This window comes from Mesoplodon mirus, assembly GCF_964341445.2.
Source record: "Mesoplodon mirus genome assembly, chromosome: 18".
In the NCBI taxonomy this organism is placed as follows: Eukaryota; Metazoa; Chordata; class Mammalia; order Artiodactyla; family Ziphiidae; genus Mesoplodon; species Mesoplodon mirus.
In genome coordinates this window covers 17294608-17309503 of record NC_138994.1, presented here as the reverse complement: position 1 = coordinate 17309503, position 14896 = coordinate 17294608, and the positions used below count along the sequence as shown (strand labels likewise).

General features: G+C 60.4%; 2 protein-coding genes across 5 annotated transcripts in view; one reads left to right on the top strand and one right to left on the bottom strand.

Annotated features, from left to right (window-relative positions):
* The first annotated feature begins 6262 nt into the window (after positions 1–6262).
* On the top strand, positions 6263–10426 carry SPHK1 (sphingosine kinase 1). 4 transcript variants are annotated; one of them, XM_082604724.1, is made up of 6 exons: positions 6263–6376; positions 7982–8185; positions 8516–8668; positions 8775–8869; positions 8950–9065; positions 9365–10426. In XM_082604724.1, the coding sequence occupies exons 2-6, from the start codon at positions 8176–8178 to the stop codon at positions 10164–10166; spliced, it is 1176 nt and encodes a 391-aa protein (XP_082460850.1). In that variant the 5' UTR covers positions 6263–6376; positions 7982–8175; the 3' UTR covers positions 10167–10426. The 4 variants fall into 4 exon arrangements, with proteins under 4 accessions (XP_082460850.1, XP_082460849.1, XP_082460848.1 ...); XM_082604723.1 differs by having other exon boundaries at positions 6284–6421; XM_082604722.1 differs by lacking the exon at positions 6263–6376 and adding an exon at positions 6555–7310.
* Positions 10427–11341: 915 nt separating this feature from the next.
* UBE2O (ubiquitin conjugating enzyme E2 O) overlaps positions 11342–14896 on the bottom strand; it is a 59129-nt gene continuing 55574 nt past the window's right edge. Inside the window, exons 16-18 of the mRNA XM_082604707.1 lie at positions 13892–14095; positions 13737–13794; positions 11342–13591 (exon numbers count right to left, since the gene is read on the bottom strand). Of these exons, the coding sequence (XP_082460833.1) occupies positions 12921–13591; positions 13737–13794; positions 13892–14095 (933 nt within the window). The 3' untranslated portion in view covers positions 11342–12920. The remainder of the gene's footprint in view (positions 13592–13736; positions 13795–13891; positions 14096–14896) is intronic.

The following is a 14896-nucleotide window of genomic DNA, read 5'->3' as shown; positions in this document are numbered from 1 at the left end:
TGTCCTTCTAACTCTGCATCAGAGCCGTCTGTCTGTCCCTCCCTCCCGGGACCCATCAGCCTGCTGCGTGGAGCCAGGAGGAGGTGGACTGTTGGACTGTGCCCTTCCTGGGCTCTGCATCACTGCAGCAGCCACCTGGCACCCCGATGGGGCTCCCTCCCCTGGATCCGCCAGAGGGATGTGGTTGGAAGAGCAGCCCACAAGCATTTCTCTCGAGGACTTCTGTGTACAGAACCGCACCGACTGCAGCTCTAGGAAGGAGAGAGCAAGAGCAAAGAAAGGATATGCTCTTCAGTCCCTGCCTATAAGCTCCTCACCGCTCAGGAGCGTTCTCCAAGCCCATTGCATCTTTTGTTTGTTTTTTAAAAATAATTTCACTCCTTAGTCTGTAAGCTTTGACAGGTAATCACTAGGTTCCCCATTCTGTTTTGAAACGGGGAGTTTCAGAGGAGGCTGCTAGGATCATCTGATGGTGCCTTGAAGGAGAAATGACATCTCAACTCATTTTCAAGGTGCCGGTCACGTTGCTGTGGTCAGTGCTTTCGGGCAATGAGCAAAAAGAACAACGAGCCGCTTTTGGAAATGGTTCTCCTGTCGGATCAGCACAGCATCACTCCCTTGGCTGCACAAAGCCTTGGGGGCACACGTGTGGAATGAGGTTACGGTGTCCCTTGCCCCGGGCCCCTCTCCTCGACCCCTGTCCAACCCATCCTGTATACTCATTACTTAAACTACCAAGGCTGTGTCTGAAAAGAAGCGAAGCCTTTGACCTTCAGGAGGTCAGCCTCCAGGAAAGGGGAATTTCTATCCTCAGGATGTGGTTAATGAGCATTGGGCAGGCAAGCCCACTCCAGGCTCCCTCTCTTTGCAGTTCGGCAAAGAAGCGCACGGGCCCTTCTTCTGCCTCCAGCAAATTGGCTTCTGCGGAGGAGGCCTGAGTGGCTGCACCGTTTGGATAAAAGACGAGAGAGGGACGCATCCCCAGGTGGCCAGCAGGGGCCAGCAGGGCGCCTTGAAAGGGCGTTCCCAAGGCAGAGTGAGCATCTCCGGAGGGGGTGAGCTAGGACTTCACCTTTGCTCGGAGGAAGGGATCCATCGCAGGTACCAGGAAACCACCCTAGACCATTAGCGCAAATGCACTGTGTCCAGCCCGCTGTCTGTTTGCTTTGGGAACAACCCAAGGACATCGCTTAGCTTCAGAGAGATGTGAAAGTGGAAAACATTGCACAACAAAAAGCCCCCGGAAAACTGTGACACACCCATCCCCTCGGCCTGGACGCCAGGCTACTACCAGATAAAATCGGCTCAGCTCTCCTGCTGCTCGACCGACCCAGTAGAGGGGCCAGGCCCCTCTTCCTGCTTCCCAGAAGTTCTCCTTTTGGGAATCACCCAAAGCACCCAAAGCAGTTTGACACATGGCTGATGGCTTCTCTTCCCTTGCATGAGAACTTTCACCAGTTACACAGTGTCTCCGAACCAGTATAAGCCAGTATAAATGAGTAAGTGATTACAAAGCACAGTTGGGTGGGGTGGGGACTGGCTGCAGCCTCAGAAGGGGATCATCTCTCCCCTCACAAGTATCCAGGATGGGGGATTGGGCGCTAGAGACCAGGTCAGAGCCCATGCTGGGCCCAAACCAGAGCTGATGTCAGCGGGAGCCTGTGGAAGGTTCCTAAGCCACGGTTCTCCATGTGGCTGGCCTGGTCCAGCCTTACCACAGAGGACAGAAGTAGCTGGACTGTCGGGTCACGTGACAGGAGCTGAGCGGACCGCACACCCTGGGGTCAGCCCTTCCTGCCAGGCTGGAAATGGATGGGCTGCTCTCCTCCCCACCCCTTCCTCAGGTGAAAAGTCGTTTGCAAACCTATAATTACTGTATTTAGTGAAGATGTCAATTTCTCTCTTTTGGGTAATTTTAAAAAATGGAAACCCGCTTTCTTTGCAGGGGCCTCTGCCGGATGAGTCAAAGACCAAAAAGTCTACAGAATCAGGTGTCGATGACCTCAGCAAGAGTGTTTTCGGTCCCACCACGACAAATGCTTATTTGGGGGAAACTAAGTTCCTGGTATGTGTTCAGTTGGTAGCACTGGGGAGGTGAGGAATGCTAGAACGAAGGTTCTGTAGCCAAGTAAGGACACGGTTCCCAGTCTTTTCCTACCCAACTGTGGTTAGCAAAATAACAGCCCCCCAAAGACGGCTGCGTCATAATCCTTGGGAGCCATGAGTATGTTACCTTATATGGCAAAAGGGATTTTGCAGATGCTATTAAGTTACGGCTCTTGAATGGGGAGATTATCCTGGGTTAGTCAGGTGGGGCCAATGTCATCACAGACAGGAGACCCTGTAAGAGGGAGGGAGACAGGTCAAAGTCAGAGATGTGACAACAGAAGCAAAAGTCAGACAGAGACCTGAAGATGCTATACTGCCACCTTTGGAGGTGAAGGAAGGGGTCCTGAACCAAGGAATGCAGGTCTCTAGAAGCTAGAACAGGAAGACAGCACAGCCCTGTCAATCCATTTTAAACTTCTGACCTTCATACTGCAGGATAATAAATTGGTGCAGCCATAGGAATCCAGTACACTCACACAAAACTTAGCTTTGTTCTTCCGAGGACTGGGGAATAAACGCATCTGCTCAGGATGCCAGAGATGCCATAAGCCAAGGTGTGAGGTAAGATCTGAAAGTCAAGGTAGCCGGGGCAGTGTGCAAGCCTGGGCAAAGCCACCCGGCAGCCAGCGCAGATATAAACAATTCCTCCCAACAGCGGAGACGGGCAGGTCCAGCTCCCAGACACCTTTCCTGAGACATCCACACAAGCGTGCACTGTTGTCCTCTTTGGGGACACCTAGTATTGTTAGATTTTTTAGTTTAAAATGGATACCTCCATTCACACGAGAGTCCTAATAACTTACTGGTTTTCCCTCCCAGAGTAATTTGCTTTCGAAAAAGAACATGCCCAACAGAAGAGAATGCAGACCCTAAGAGAACAAATCTCAGCCAGATCTTTCACAAGGGAGGAGGGCCATGTGACGATGGAGGCAGAATCTGGGTGATGCATGTACAGGTCAAGGAACACCAAAGTTTGCCAGCCAACCACCAGAAGCTAGGAGAGCAGTCTGGAACAGGCTCCCCCTCACAGCCCTCAAAAGGAACCGACCCTACCAACATCTTAATCTTGGATTTCTTGAGAACAGTGACGCAGTAAACTTCTGTTAAGCCACCCAGTTTGCGGTACCTTTGTTGCAATGATCCCAGGAAACTAATACAAATGCCTTCAGATGCCGGGCAAGCAGCTGAAATGAGTGAAGTGGGTGAGGCTCGCAGGCTTCCACGGGGAGGGCTGTGCCCGCGAATTTCCCTGAAAGGGATGTGTCCCTCTCAGCAGGCCTGCAGGTGAAGGGGGGTGGCAGGCAGAGCCCAGAGGCCCAGAAGAGACTTTGGTTCCCAGCGCTGGCGAGGACACCCGTGAGGAGAAGTAGGCCACGCAAGAGGTAGAGTTAAGCTCACTCCACCACACCCAGAGTGGCTGAACCGCTGCAGAGACAGAAACTCGGAACATTCCCTGCAAGCAGCCAAGAATCTTGTGTGACCAGTCTGCTCTCCTGGATGTCCATGTGTGGCACACTCCTCCACGCCCAGCCAGCCACCCTCAATGCCTGGCACGGTCACCAGGATCTCAGAATGGAAAACCACATCTGGGGCTGTCCCAGAACACAAGTCTTAAAAACAGTTTGCAGGACATCCCTGCAAACTGCGGTCCGGTGGTTAAGACTCCACGCTTCCAATGCAGGGGACAGGGGTTCGATCCCTGGTGGGGGGGACTAAGATCCCACATGCCGCGCGGCGCAGCTAAAACAACCACCAAAACCAACCAAACAAAAAAAATACATTAAAAAACCAACAACAACACAGTTTGCAGGGCTGGATACCTCCCTTCCCCTGCCCTTGCAGCCTCCCAGGCAGAAAGGACTTGAGGTCAAGGGAGGCCTCGAGGTCCTCCAGTTCAACTTGGGAGCTGAAAACCTCAGGAATGGGTGAGATGGCAGGAAGCCTCTCCTAATAAAAGCAAGTCATTTGCCATCTGGAGGCCTTGGCTCCAAGTTTCCAGAGAGCCGGGCCAGGCCCAGTGAATGCCTGCTTTCTTTCTTTGAAGAAGAAAAAAAAAGGGGGGGTTCTCAGGTGTGTCCACCTGGGAAGGCTGCCCTCAAGGAGGAAGGAGGGTGGCTGGGGGAGATGGAAAGGCAGTCTCTTTCACCTGGGAGACAGGTGTTACCTGCAGGTTGGCGATCAGCACAGATCAAGCCTGACTCCAGAGGCCCTTGGCCACAGCAGCTAGTTGCTTAATCAGAACCTGGATGATGAAGCCTGGAGAGGGCTTCGGGTTGCTTCCTCTTTCCCAGGGAGACCGAGCAGCTGGGTTACTGGGGCAGCTGTGGCAAGCAACCCACCCGGCCGACAGGTACTCAGATATCAGCTAGAAGCCTGGGGTCAGCTGGGCCTCTCAGCCTGGGGGTTGGGACCTGTGTTTGCTTCTCAGCTCTGCCGGGAACTGGTTCAGTGGCTTAGGCTAGACCCTTCAACTCTCAGGGTTTCAGTTCCCCGTTATCAAAAGGGGCACAGCATCTTACTCTTGCTCAATCTTGTCTCTTGGGCCAGGGATGCTGATGAGTGTTTCTGGAGATGAAATAAAGCTCTTTAGAGGGGGGCTGGAGGGCGGTGTGGGCCCGGAGGGAGGCAGCCTGGAGGGGGGAGGTGACGGACAAGAATGAGGAGGGCAGAGCAGGGACCGTGAGGGTGGGGGCGGGGGCGAGGCCGCTGGGAGGATAGAGGAGCCATTGTGCAGACTGGAACCGGGGCCAGAGGGCTCGGCCCTTCACCTCCCTCCCACTGGGCCCCCGGAGGCCGGATAATGAACCCAGCAGGCTGCTCCGCCTCCCTCGTCGCTCGGTTTCCAGTCAACCCCGCCCCCGTCCGGCCCCACGACCCCAGGGGCTCCAGCCCGGGGCGCTGGGAGGCGGAGGGACCCAGTGGCAGGTGGGCTTTCTCCCTGCGGACTCGTGCACAGCCAGGTCTTCCTTTCCCGAGGGCCTCAGTTTCCCACCAGACTCCAAGGTTTAAGGCAGCGGCTTTTCAGGACTGATGGAAGCGCCCTCCCGAGCGGGGGAGAAAGGGGAGGCTGCCCTGGCGATCTCCGCAGCACCCTCCCTCCAAGACTGAGATCTCGGGGAGCACCCCGCCCGCGTCCCGCGTCCCGCGTCTTCCAGGCGCCAAAGCCCCGACTTTGACCGGAGTCCTGGCAGGAGGAGAAGGCAGGCGAAGGGGGAGGAGAGGGATCGAGCCCCGGCTCCCGCAAGGAGCCCCCTCCTCCCGCAGGCGCTTGAGTCCCCGCGTCGCGTGACCGCGGCACTGCGGCTGCAGCGCCGCGCTCCCCTCCTGGCGTCGGATTCCTGGGGGCTGCGGGTGGGGGCCTGTAGGTTCAACATCAGACCTCGGCGGACACCCGCCGCGGCCCTGCGAGAGGGCGATGCCACCCCGCCCCCGCTTCCTCTCCCGGTTCCTAGTTTCGCATAGAGTCTCGACCCGTGAAAGCGTCGCTGAGTCACCTTCCCGGAACACGCTCGGGACGCTCAGGACCCAGCCAGGGCTGCCCGGGGGCCACGCAGGACGGAGGTGGCCACCACCCGGACGCGTGCCAGGCCAACGCGTCCCACCAGCCCGTGCCTCCCCTCTACGTGGGGACGCTTGGGCCCCGCCCTCCTCCCCCCACCCCCAGGTGTTGGGAAACGGGGCCGGGCCGCCTGGGTCCTCTGTAAGAGGAGATGCGGCGGAGGCGCGCCCGAGTTACCGGGGCCGCAGAGACCTGCCTCTTCTCGACTTGAGGCGATGGGAAGAGAGTTGTGAGCGAGTGTCGGTGGGGGCAGGTGTGGGCGCGTGAGCACTTTGCAGCCTGGGCCTGTACCACCTCAGCCTCCTACAGCGGTTTGGTTTTTCCTAACTTTGGCCCTACCTGGTCAGGTCGCCAAGTCCGCCTTGGTAACTTCCTCCTCTGGGTCGCCGTCAACAACCCCCCAGGGAGTTTACTCGAGTTGGTTGCGGACAAGTTCAGCTCAGACACTTACTTGCCGGTGATATGTTTATCACACAAGCACCGATACACGAGTCCCGGGCCCGTTTGCCTCTTCCCACTGAGCCAGTGGGGGCGGCGGAGGACACGCCCCCGATGCTTGGCTGCCCAGTGCGGATGGGGACCCCTAGGCCTGTTTACACCGCCAAGCTCCTCTCGGGTGCGTGGGCCTGGATCGCCCGCCGCGGAGCAGCTTCTCTGGCCCAGGCGAGCCTCGATGTTGTCCTCTGCGAAAAGGATCCAACTTTTGAGGTTCTTGACAAGGATCCCTCCTCTGGACCGCATCTCCCCGCGCAGGTCGCCCGCCCTCCCCGGGACCGCTCGCCTGGCTGCCTCAGGCTCGGTGGCTGCGCTGCAGAGCTGCTTGGTCGGGAGGCTAAAAATAACTCTCTGGGGGAGAACTGGAGCGGCTGGAGAGACGCCCCGGCACGGAGCGGGGGGCACCCGGTGGGGCCTGGGCCTCGAAATCCGGGTGGGATGGGGCGGGGCGCGCGAAGCGGGCGCTGCTTGTCCGGAGCCGGCAGCGGGGCCAGTTCTGCCAGGAGACTCCGGGGCGGAAGGTCGCAGCGTCCAGGGACAGCCGAGGTCTGCCCGGAGCCCTGAGCCACGCGTGCCCAGAGTCCCACCCGGGGGCCGCTCCGACTTTGGGCGCCGAGGCGAGATCGCGTGGGGCCCGCGCCGCGGCCTGCGCTGCGCGTTCACCCTCGCGCGCCCGGGACGCTGCGCTCGCGGCGCGCCGCTCGTGGCCGGGCCTGGGGCTCCGCGCCTCGCCAACGGCCTCCACCTCTCCTGCCGGGCCGCGGCGCCGCCTTCCGCCGGTCGCCTACTACCAGCGTCCCGGGACCCAGCCAAAGGGCTGCGTGTGGCCGAGCCCTGGGCGCTGACCGTGCGGGGGGCGGCGCGGTGAGGCCGGGGACAGGAGGGCTCCAGCTGTGCCGGGCGCGGGGTCCTCCCCCGCAAACGCCGGGAGCGCGGGGCGTGGCCAGGCCCGGGGGCGAGGCACAGGTCCCTCCCCGAAGTTGAGACAAAAGTTTGAGGCTGGAGACAGCGAGGCCGTGCAGTCAGCATTTGCCCGGCGCTCCAGTTGCCCCTCAGATGCGAGGCTGAGCCCGGGACGAGCTGCGTTCAGCCCTAGGCCACTGTGGGGAACGGAGGTGGCGCTTCCCCAGCAAAGCGGACCGACTGGGTAGGGCTGGCCGCCCGCCCTGTCCTCTCGCCGTGCGTGGCTCCTGGGCGGTCGGGGGAACTGCCGTGCACCGCATGGCCTCCGCGCCCACTCGGCTCCGGCCGAGGGAGGCGGCGGCTGGCGGCCGGGCTCCGGCTCAGCTCTTGCGCGACTCCGGCGCTGCTCCCACGAGCGCTGCGCGCGGCGCCGCAGAGCCTGGTCCTTAGAGGCGCGCGCGGCGACTCCGGCCGCTCCGGAGCTCAGGGTAGAGGACAAGGCGACCCGGCTGTTTCGGGGCGGGGATCGCTCTCCCCGAACTTCGCGCCCTGCGATGTCCACTCACGTTCTGGGATTTTCACGCAACTGGACTCCCCTCCCCCTGGCAGCGCCCAGGGGGTGAGGACCTGATCCCCCGGAGAGAGCCACGGGGCTCTGACCCATCGTTCGGGCCGGAACCCGAGGCCCCATGAAAGAAAGCCCCTCAGGAAGAGACCCTTTGCCTCTGGGGGTGGGAGCTCAGTTCTAGGACGGGAGCGCCCTTGGTGGCACTGGACCTCGGCTATCTGGACCTCTCGGAAAACTAGGCGATGCCGGAGGCGCGGCTCCCCGCGCGTGGTCCCAGGACCTAGCAGGGCGCCCCCCACCTCAGGGGGTCGCTGCGGACTCCACCAGCGCTGTCTCCTCTCCCTCAGATCCGGCAACCGCAGGGAATGACGCGGGTGCCCCTACAGCCCCGGCTCCGGGCGGGGAGGGCGAGCCCCACAGCCGGCACCAAGACGCCCGCCTGGGCAGCACCGATAAGGAGCTGAAGGCAGGAGCCGCCGCCGCGGACAGCGCCCCGACAGCGCCGGGGACCCCCTGGCAGCGGGGGCCACGGGTCGAGGTTATGGATGCAGGTTTGTGGGGTCCTGGCGGGGAAGGCCTGTAGGGGGATCCATTCTCTCCCTCGAGAGGAAGGTTGGCCCGAGTCAGCTGAACAAAAGAGGCTGGGGACGCCCGAGAGAAGCACTTTTCCCGACGAGACCAGAAGCGGGCCGAGCCTGAGCCAAGCCAAGCTGGCCGGGTGAGGAGCGCGGGGCTGCCGCTGGAGCTCCCCACTGGAGGCCGCTGCCTCTGGTCAGACTGTTGGATCAGTTACCCGTGGGTTTCAGGCACAGCGTTTCCACCCCAGTGCCCCTGCTGTGATCGTCAGCCCCCTAGTGGCCGGTTCGGGTTTGTCTTTACAGCGGGCGGCTCCCGGAACCCGCTCCCAAGGCCCTGCCGAGTGCTGGTGCTGTTAAATCCGCGCGGGGGCAAGGGCAAAGCCCTGCAGCTCTTCCGGAGCCACGTGCAGCCCCTGCTGGCCCAGGCCGATGTCTCCTTCACGCTGACGCTCACTGGTGAGTGTCTCCCCGCGGGGGTGCAGGGAGCATCCCCAGCCAGGGACCCCCCCACCCACCACCCACCCCAGCCCCCGCCGTGATAACCGCGCTGGTCTCTCCGCAGAGCGGCGGAACCACGCCCGGGAGCTGGTGCGGGCGGAGGACCTGAGACGTTGGGACGCACTGGTGGTCATGTCTGGAGACGGGTTGATGCATGAGGTGAGGCCCGCACCGGGAGGCTGGGCCTGGGTCGTGGGGGTGGGGTGCTTCCCAGGCTGAGGCCACCTGTGCTCCAACAGGTGGTGAACGGGCTCATGGAGCGGCCTGACTGGGAGACCGCCATCCAGAAGCCCCTGTGTAGCCTCCCAGCCGGCTCTGGCAATGCACTGGCCGCTTCTGTGAACCATTATGCCGGGTGAGAGCCCAGGGCCAGAGTGGGGCTCAGTTTCCCCTCAGTGCCGCCCTACTGCCAGGCTTTCTTTTGTAAGTTACCATGCGCAGGGGTAACTTCCATGCCCTCTTCTCTGGAGCCTCGGCCCCTCCGTTCTGGGGCCCTCTCCGTGACTCCAGCTGCTGCCTCCACCTGCTCCATCTGTCACTCCTGCCAACTCCCTAGGGACTCAGTGTCACTTCGCCCGCCCCAACTCCCCAGGAGGAGGAAGGGGAGGACATGTGAGGGCTCCTGCCCTCCCCATCTGACTTCTCCCTCTGCAGCTACGAGCAGGTGACTAATGAAGACCTCCTGACCAACTGCACACGGCTGCTGTGCCGCCGGCTGCTGGCGCCCATGGATCTGCTGTCCCTGCAGACAGCCTCCGGGCAGCGCCTCTTCTCCGTGCTCAGCCTGGCTTGGGGTTTCATCGCTGACGTGGATCTGGAGAGTGAGAAGTTTCGGCGCCTGGGTGAGATGCGCTTCACTCTGGGCACCTTCCTGCGCCTGGCGGCCCTGCGCACCTACCAGGGCTCCCTGGCCTACCTCCCTGTAGAAACGGTGGTCTCCAAGATGCCCCCCTGCCCCGCTCGGGCCCAGCAGGCCCAGCAGGGCCCTGTGGACGCCCACCTGGTGCCCCTGCAGGAGGCAGTGCCCTCTCACTGGACAGTGGTGCCGGAGCAGGACTTCGTGCTGGTGCTGGCACTGCTGCACTCACACCTGGGCAGTGAGATGTTTGCCGCACCCATGGGCCGCTGTGCGGCCGGCGCTATGCATTTGTTCTATGTGCGGGCAGGTGTGTCTCGAGCCACACTGCTGCGCCTCTTCCTGGCCATGGAGAAAGGCAGGCACATGGAGTGTGACTGTCCCCACTTGGTGTATGTGCCCGTGGTTGCTTTCCGCCTGGAACCCAAGGACAGGAAGGGTGTGTTTGCTGTGGACGGGGAACTGATGATCAGCGAGGCTGTGCAGGGCCAGGTGCACCCAAACTACTTCTGGATGGTCAGTGGCTGCAGGGAGTCCCCACCCTCTCTGGAGCCACAGGCCTCACCCAGCCGGAGGCCACCTCCAGAGGAGCACCTATGACTCCGCAGGCCTTGCCGTGCCTTAGTCTGTCTACTTGGTTTACTCTGAGCTTAGGCCCCTCCCCAGGGACTGGAGGGACTGTCCACAGCTCACTTGGCGGGTCGGGAGGAGGAGGAAAACTCCTGGAGAAGGCTGGGAAGGGTGGCTCTGCCCACCAAAGGCCAGGATGAGGTGCTGGGCTAGGAGCGTGGAGGCCACCGTGTTTTGTTTAGGGAGCCCCACCCCCTGAATCAAATCCAAATAAAGCGACATTCCCAGCCTACTGGTCTTATCCTAGGGGTTGGGGAGAGTGGGGTCTTGCTTCTTCCAGGGCTCTAGAATTTAACATGATGCCCAATGGTCCCTCCTGGATGGGGCAATGCATGGTACTGGCCCCTGGGAAGTCATTTTGGTGGTGGGCACTGGATCAGAGCTGGTCCCAGCTGCTTTTGTAGGGGTGGGGCCCTGCCCCAGTGATGATTATGCCACATCTGGCCTGGAGCCAACTGCCTCTTCTCACAAGCGGAAGACTGAGGCTCAGAGCGAGTATGTCTTACCTAGGGCCACACGGCCAGCGAGTCTCAGCGAAAAGAGAAAATGTCTCCGAGTTAGGCGCACTGGGGAAAACTGGCAAGGAGCAACACAAGTCAAAACGGCAGGCAGCTGTCCCCTTTTTACAAGGAGTCCGTCACCCCTCCAGGGAGGAATCCAGGGCTCCCTCAGCCTCCCCTGCCCTCCTCCAGCCCATCCTTTTTGGGGAGTGGTGGGCAGGGGTTAAAAGGAAGCAGCAGGGAGGGGCAGATGCTACCCGCTCAAAGTGGGGAACCCTTTTGGCTTCAAGCCCAGGCCAGGTGCTGCCAAGTCAGCTCCCCCAGCATCTGGAAGGAGCTGAACCGGTGCAACTGGTCAGTCACGGGCCCCTGGGGACCACGGCTACTGCTGACGCACTGCTGAAAGGTGGCTCTTGAGGAAAAGGACACGGGCCCTGCTCGGAGGCGAGAGCACCGACCCACTGAACTTCTAGACCCTCATCTCCCGGCCCCCGTGAGTCCCCTGACAGGAAACACGGAGGCGCAGAAGCAGGCTGGGAGGGGAAAGTGCCGCTGCCTCGAGCCTCCCCAGCAATAGGGATCTTTCCTTCCCCTGGGGAGGGTGTGTGAGGTGCCCCCGAGGGGAAGAAAGGCGACAGAGCCAGATGGATGGCAGAGGCAGGTTTAATGGTGCCACCTTGTCTTTTTTGTACATTGTAATGAGCCAAACAAAAAAAAAAAAATGCAAGTAAAAAAAAAGTTTAATCACACAGCACTTTATACAGGTATCTTAAGCAGTAGGCATTCACATCTCCACATGAACGACGCCCCAGGAAGCGCAGCCCGGGCAGTCACTCTGGGTGATCCTCAAACAAGACACCGGCTCCGGCCCCGCCCTTCCCCGCGCTGCTGCCGACGCCCACACGGTTGCGGCAGCTCAGGTGTGGAGCCAGCGTAAGGCGGACAAGACGCATCATGCTTTGGCTTCTTATTTTGTCTTTTTTTTTTTTCTAGTAAGAGTTAATATCTTTGCTTTTGAGATTTATTTTCTTTCAATCTTAAATAGTACATACATACACCAAAATTACATAGCTGCAATGTGCTCAACAGCATCCTATTCAACTGGAGCTTCACATTATCAAACGCTTAGAAAAATCTGTAAACCTCTGGGCCCGTCTCTGCGAGGGAGAAGCCTGCCGGCCGCCTCTCTCCCGCATTGAGCCTGCAGCTCATAAGTGAAGGGCTGACAGGCCTCGCTCTCATCCTCCGGGAGAGAGGGCTGGCTCGCTGTGTTCAGGGAGCTACATGCCGCCCCCCAGCGTTAGCGTTTGACAGTGGGAGGGGCACAGTCCACAGCAGAGGCCCTCGCACTTGCCCCGGCCTTGTCCGTGCTGCGGCCTCCCGGGGCCCCGGGACGGGGCTGAGCGCAAGGCCTTGAGGCCAGAGCTGCCATCCCCCCGGCCCCCTGGCACAGGAAGAGCAAGGCACCTACAGCTGTTTCTTTCCCAGCAGCCCCCTGGTCCTCACTCCATGGCAGCGTGTGAGGCCACCACCTCTCCTGGGGGTCACCCTGAACCCAGCCTGGTCCCAACCTCTCTTAGAGAGCGACTTCAACAGGCCCGAAGGCTCTCCTGTGTAAATGGGCCAGAGCAGAGCCAGGAGTCTGTGACGGCAGCTACAACTCCCAAGGGAGAGTGTTGGTGCTGGGAGACGAGGGAGGAGGCGGTTGGTGGTGGCAGCAGGAGGGCCTGGGACACTAGGAAGCTACAGTGGGATGAAGAGGACAAAGGGGACCGGGGAACCGCTGGAGCAACCCACACTTCATGCAAGGCACGTCCACTCATCCCACGGGTCCGGTCCCGCGGGTCCGCACACACCTGGGCCCCGAGTTCTCCCGCGTCAGCCCCCACGAAAGGCCCACCTCCGACCTGAGGCGGAGATGGCGAGGGAGGAAGTGCTGGGACACCCTGCCTGGGGTGACAAGTGGAAAATCAGCAACAGGGTTCAGATTTTCTTTGCCACAGGGACCCCGCTTGCTGGAAGATTGCTTGGGAATAGAAATGGCAGCATCTCAAGAAACTTCCTGCACTTCAGCATCACTCATATTGGGGAGAAGAGGGCAATGGGCGGGGCTTGCACTGGGGACAGAGGAGGAAAGGGAAGAGGGGAGGTTCCAGGGGAGGGAGTGAGCAGGCAGCAGCTGGCCTCTCCCCGCAGCGACACTCCTTCCTCCAGGGCTGGCTGACTACTTGTCCTCCACGCTCTCGGGCATGCCCGCCTCCATCAGAGCGGCCCGGAACTGAGTCAGGACCCCCCGGATGCTCTTGATGAAACCCTTAGAAAGCGGGAAGAGGGGGAAGCCGATGTCAGGGTAGCCACTCTTCTCAGGCAAGAAGCTCCGGTAGCTCTTTCTCCGCTTCTTTGGTTTGACACTGGGTGGCACTGAGGCGTCAGGCGCTGCCTCCGAAGTCTGGTCTGTGCGGTCCCTGCTGGCTGAGGCCGGGCCCTGCGCGCCGCCCTCCGAGTCTGAGCCCTGGGAGGCCTCTCCAGGGGCCAGCCCTCCGTCCTCAGGTTCTTCTCGGCTGTAGTCTGAGAGCTCGGCCACAGCTGGCGGCTCTGGCGAGCTACTGTCCTTGGGAAGCCCGTTGGGCAGCGCTTGGGCCCTCTCCAGCAGGGCGTGGGTTTCCAGCCAGGACTCAATGCGGTTCACCAGCCGCCAGCCGCCAGTACTGAAGTGCTGCCGGATCTCCTGCTCGAAGACCTCGGGCGGCCGCCGCACCAGCTGGGTCATGGACTGCACCACGCGGATGAGCGCCATCTCGTTGTAGCAGCGACTGTTCTCATAGCCCTCCTGTAGGCCGCGGTCGCTGTCAAAGCCGGCTTCATTGTAGTACGGTTCATTCACCAGGATTAGACCTGCCGGAGGAGAAGCCCATCAGGCCCGCCCGATCTCAACCCCCGAGAGGAGGCCAGAGCTACAGACAGGAGGTGGGGGATGCAAAAGCCAGAGTCACTGTGCCCTCCGGCAGCCCTGTCACCCCCCCGGCCCCACCCACCGTACCTTGGATGGAGATGAGCACCTGGAGAAGGCTGGATTTGCTTGTCCACCTCTCTGTCCCCTAAAACACACACACAGTGCGATCGATTAACTCTGTCCCAGACACCTGTCCAGACTGGCCTCCCCCAGTCCTGACCAGGTGCCGGCACCGTACCCACCTTTCCAATCCAGGTGCCCAGTAGGCTGACGCACACCTTCCCATTGTCATACAGGTTGGGGTTCAGACGGCCACTGCACTGGGAGAGGTAGCAGAAGTGGGGGGGCACGGCTGGGTAGATGTTGGGGAGCTGGATGTCAAACAGGTAGAGGCCGTCCTCGTAGGGGGTGCGAGTGGGGCCCTTGATTAGGGCCGAGAAGAGGTCCTAGAGGAGGAGGGAGGGAGGGAGGGAAGGCTGAGGTTGGCGGCGGGCTTCCACACGGGGCACCTGGATGTGATCTCTTCCAGGGCTCTGTGCGGCTCCAGCAGGAGCAGCCCCCTGGGACTCCAGACACTGCCAGCAACAGAGAAGCTAAACGCAAACACCTCTGTGCAGACCTGCCTGGCATCTTTTAACTCCTGACACAAAAAGAATTTTCGAAGCCGGTTTGTATCCTACCAGGTTTTTTCCTTATAAATCATTACTTGTAAGTTGCATTCCTCAAAACAGCCCCCCACCCCCAGTGAAGCAAGCAACAATTACAACCCATCAGAAGATGAAAGAACATTCCAGGATGGCAAGGCTGCACTTGCTTTTAGGGAACTAGAAGGATGAGAGGAACTGAAGTCGGGGAAAACGCTGGGAGACCACTAGAAACTCAGGCTATAAGTCACCAAGGAGACTCTCCACAGACACCAGAGATCCACACTGTCGGGGTTGGGGGGGACCATCGCCAGGGCAACGTGCCGGGTGAGCAATGAGCTGAGAGCCGGCTAGGGCCAAGGACTAGCTGGAGTGACGGAATCCTCTCGTGTACTTGGGACTGGAGCCACTCTGTGGGCCTCAAGATAACACACGATTTCCCTTTCCCTCTGAGTAAGATTTGGGTAGAAAGCAAACAAAAGAGTTCTTCCGTCAGCAGAGCTGAGATGGGCTGGAATTTTCAAAAGGAATTTCACTAAAACCCAAGGAAAACTAAAAGCATCATCAAGAACCTCGAGCAGCCCTGACCACGCACGCGCTCCT

What these genes read in the sequence shown, in the direction of transcription:
- SPHK1 (XM_082604725.1), top strand. Translation starts at nt 7,621, where the DNA reads ATGTCCACTCACGTTCTGGGATTTTCACGCAACTGGACTCCCCTCCCC. An exon ending in CCCCTGGCAGCGCCCAGGGG is followed by an intron (nt 7,686 to 7,961) that starts GTGAGGACCTGA and finishes GGACTCCACCAG; the next exon opens with CGCTGTCTCCTCTCCCTCAG. An exon ending in CTTCACGCTGACGCTCACTG is followed by an intron (nt 8,669 to 8,774) that starts GTGAGTGTCTCC and finishes GTCTCTCCGCAG; the next exon opens with AGCGGCGGAACCACGCCCGG.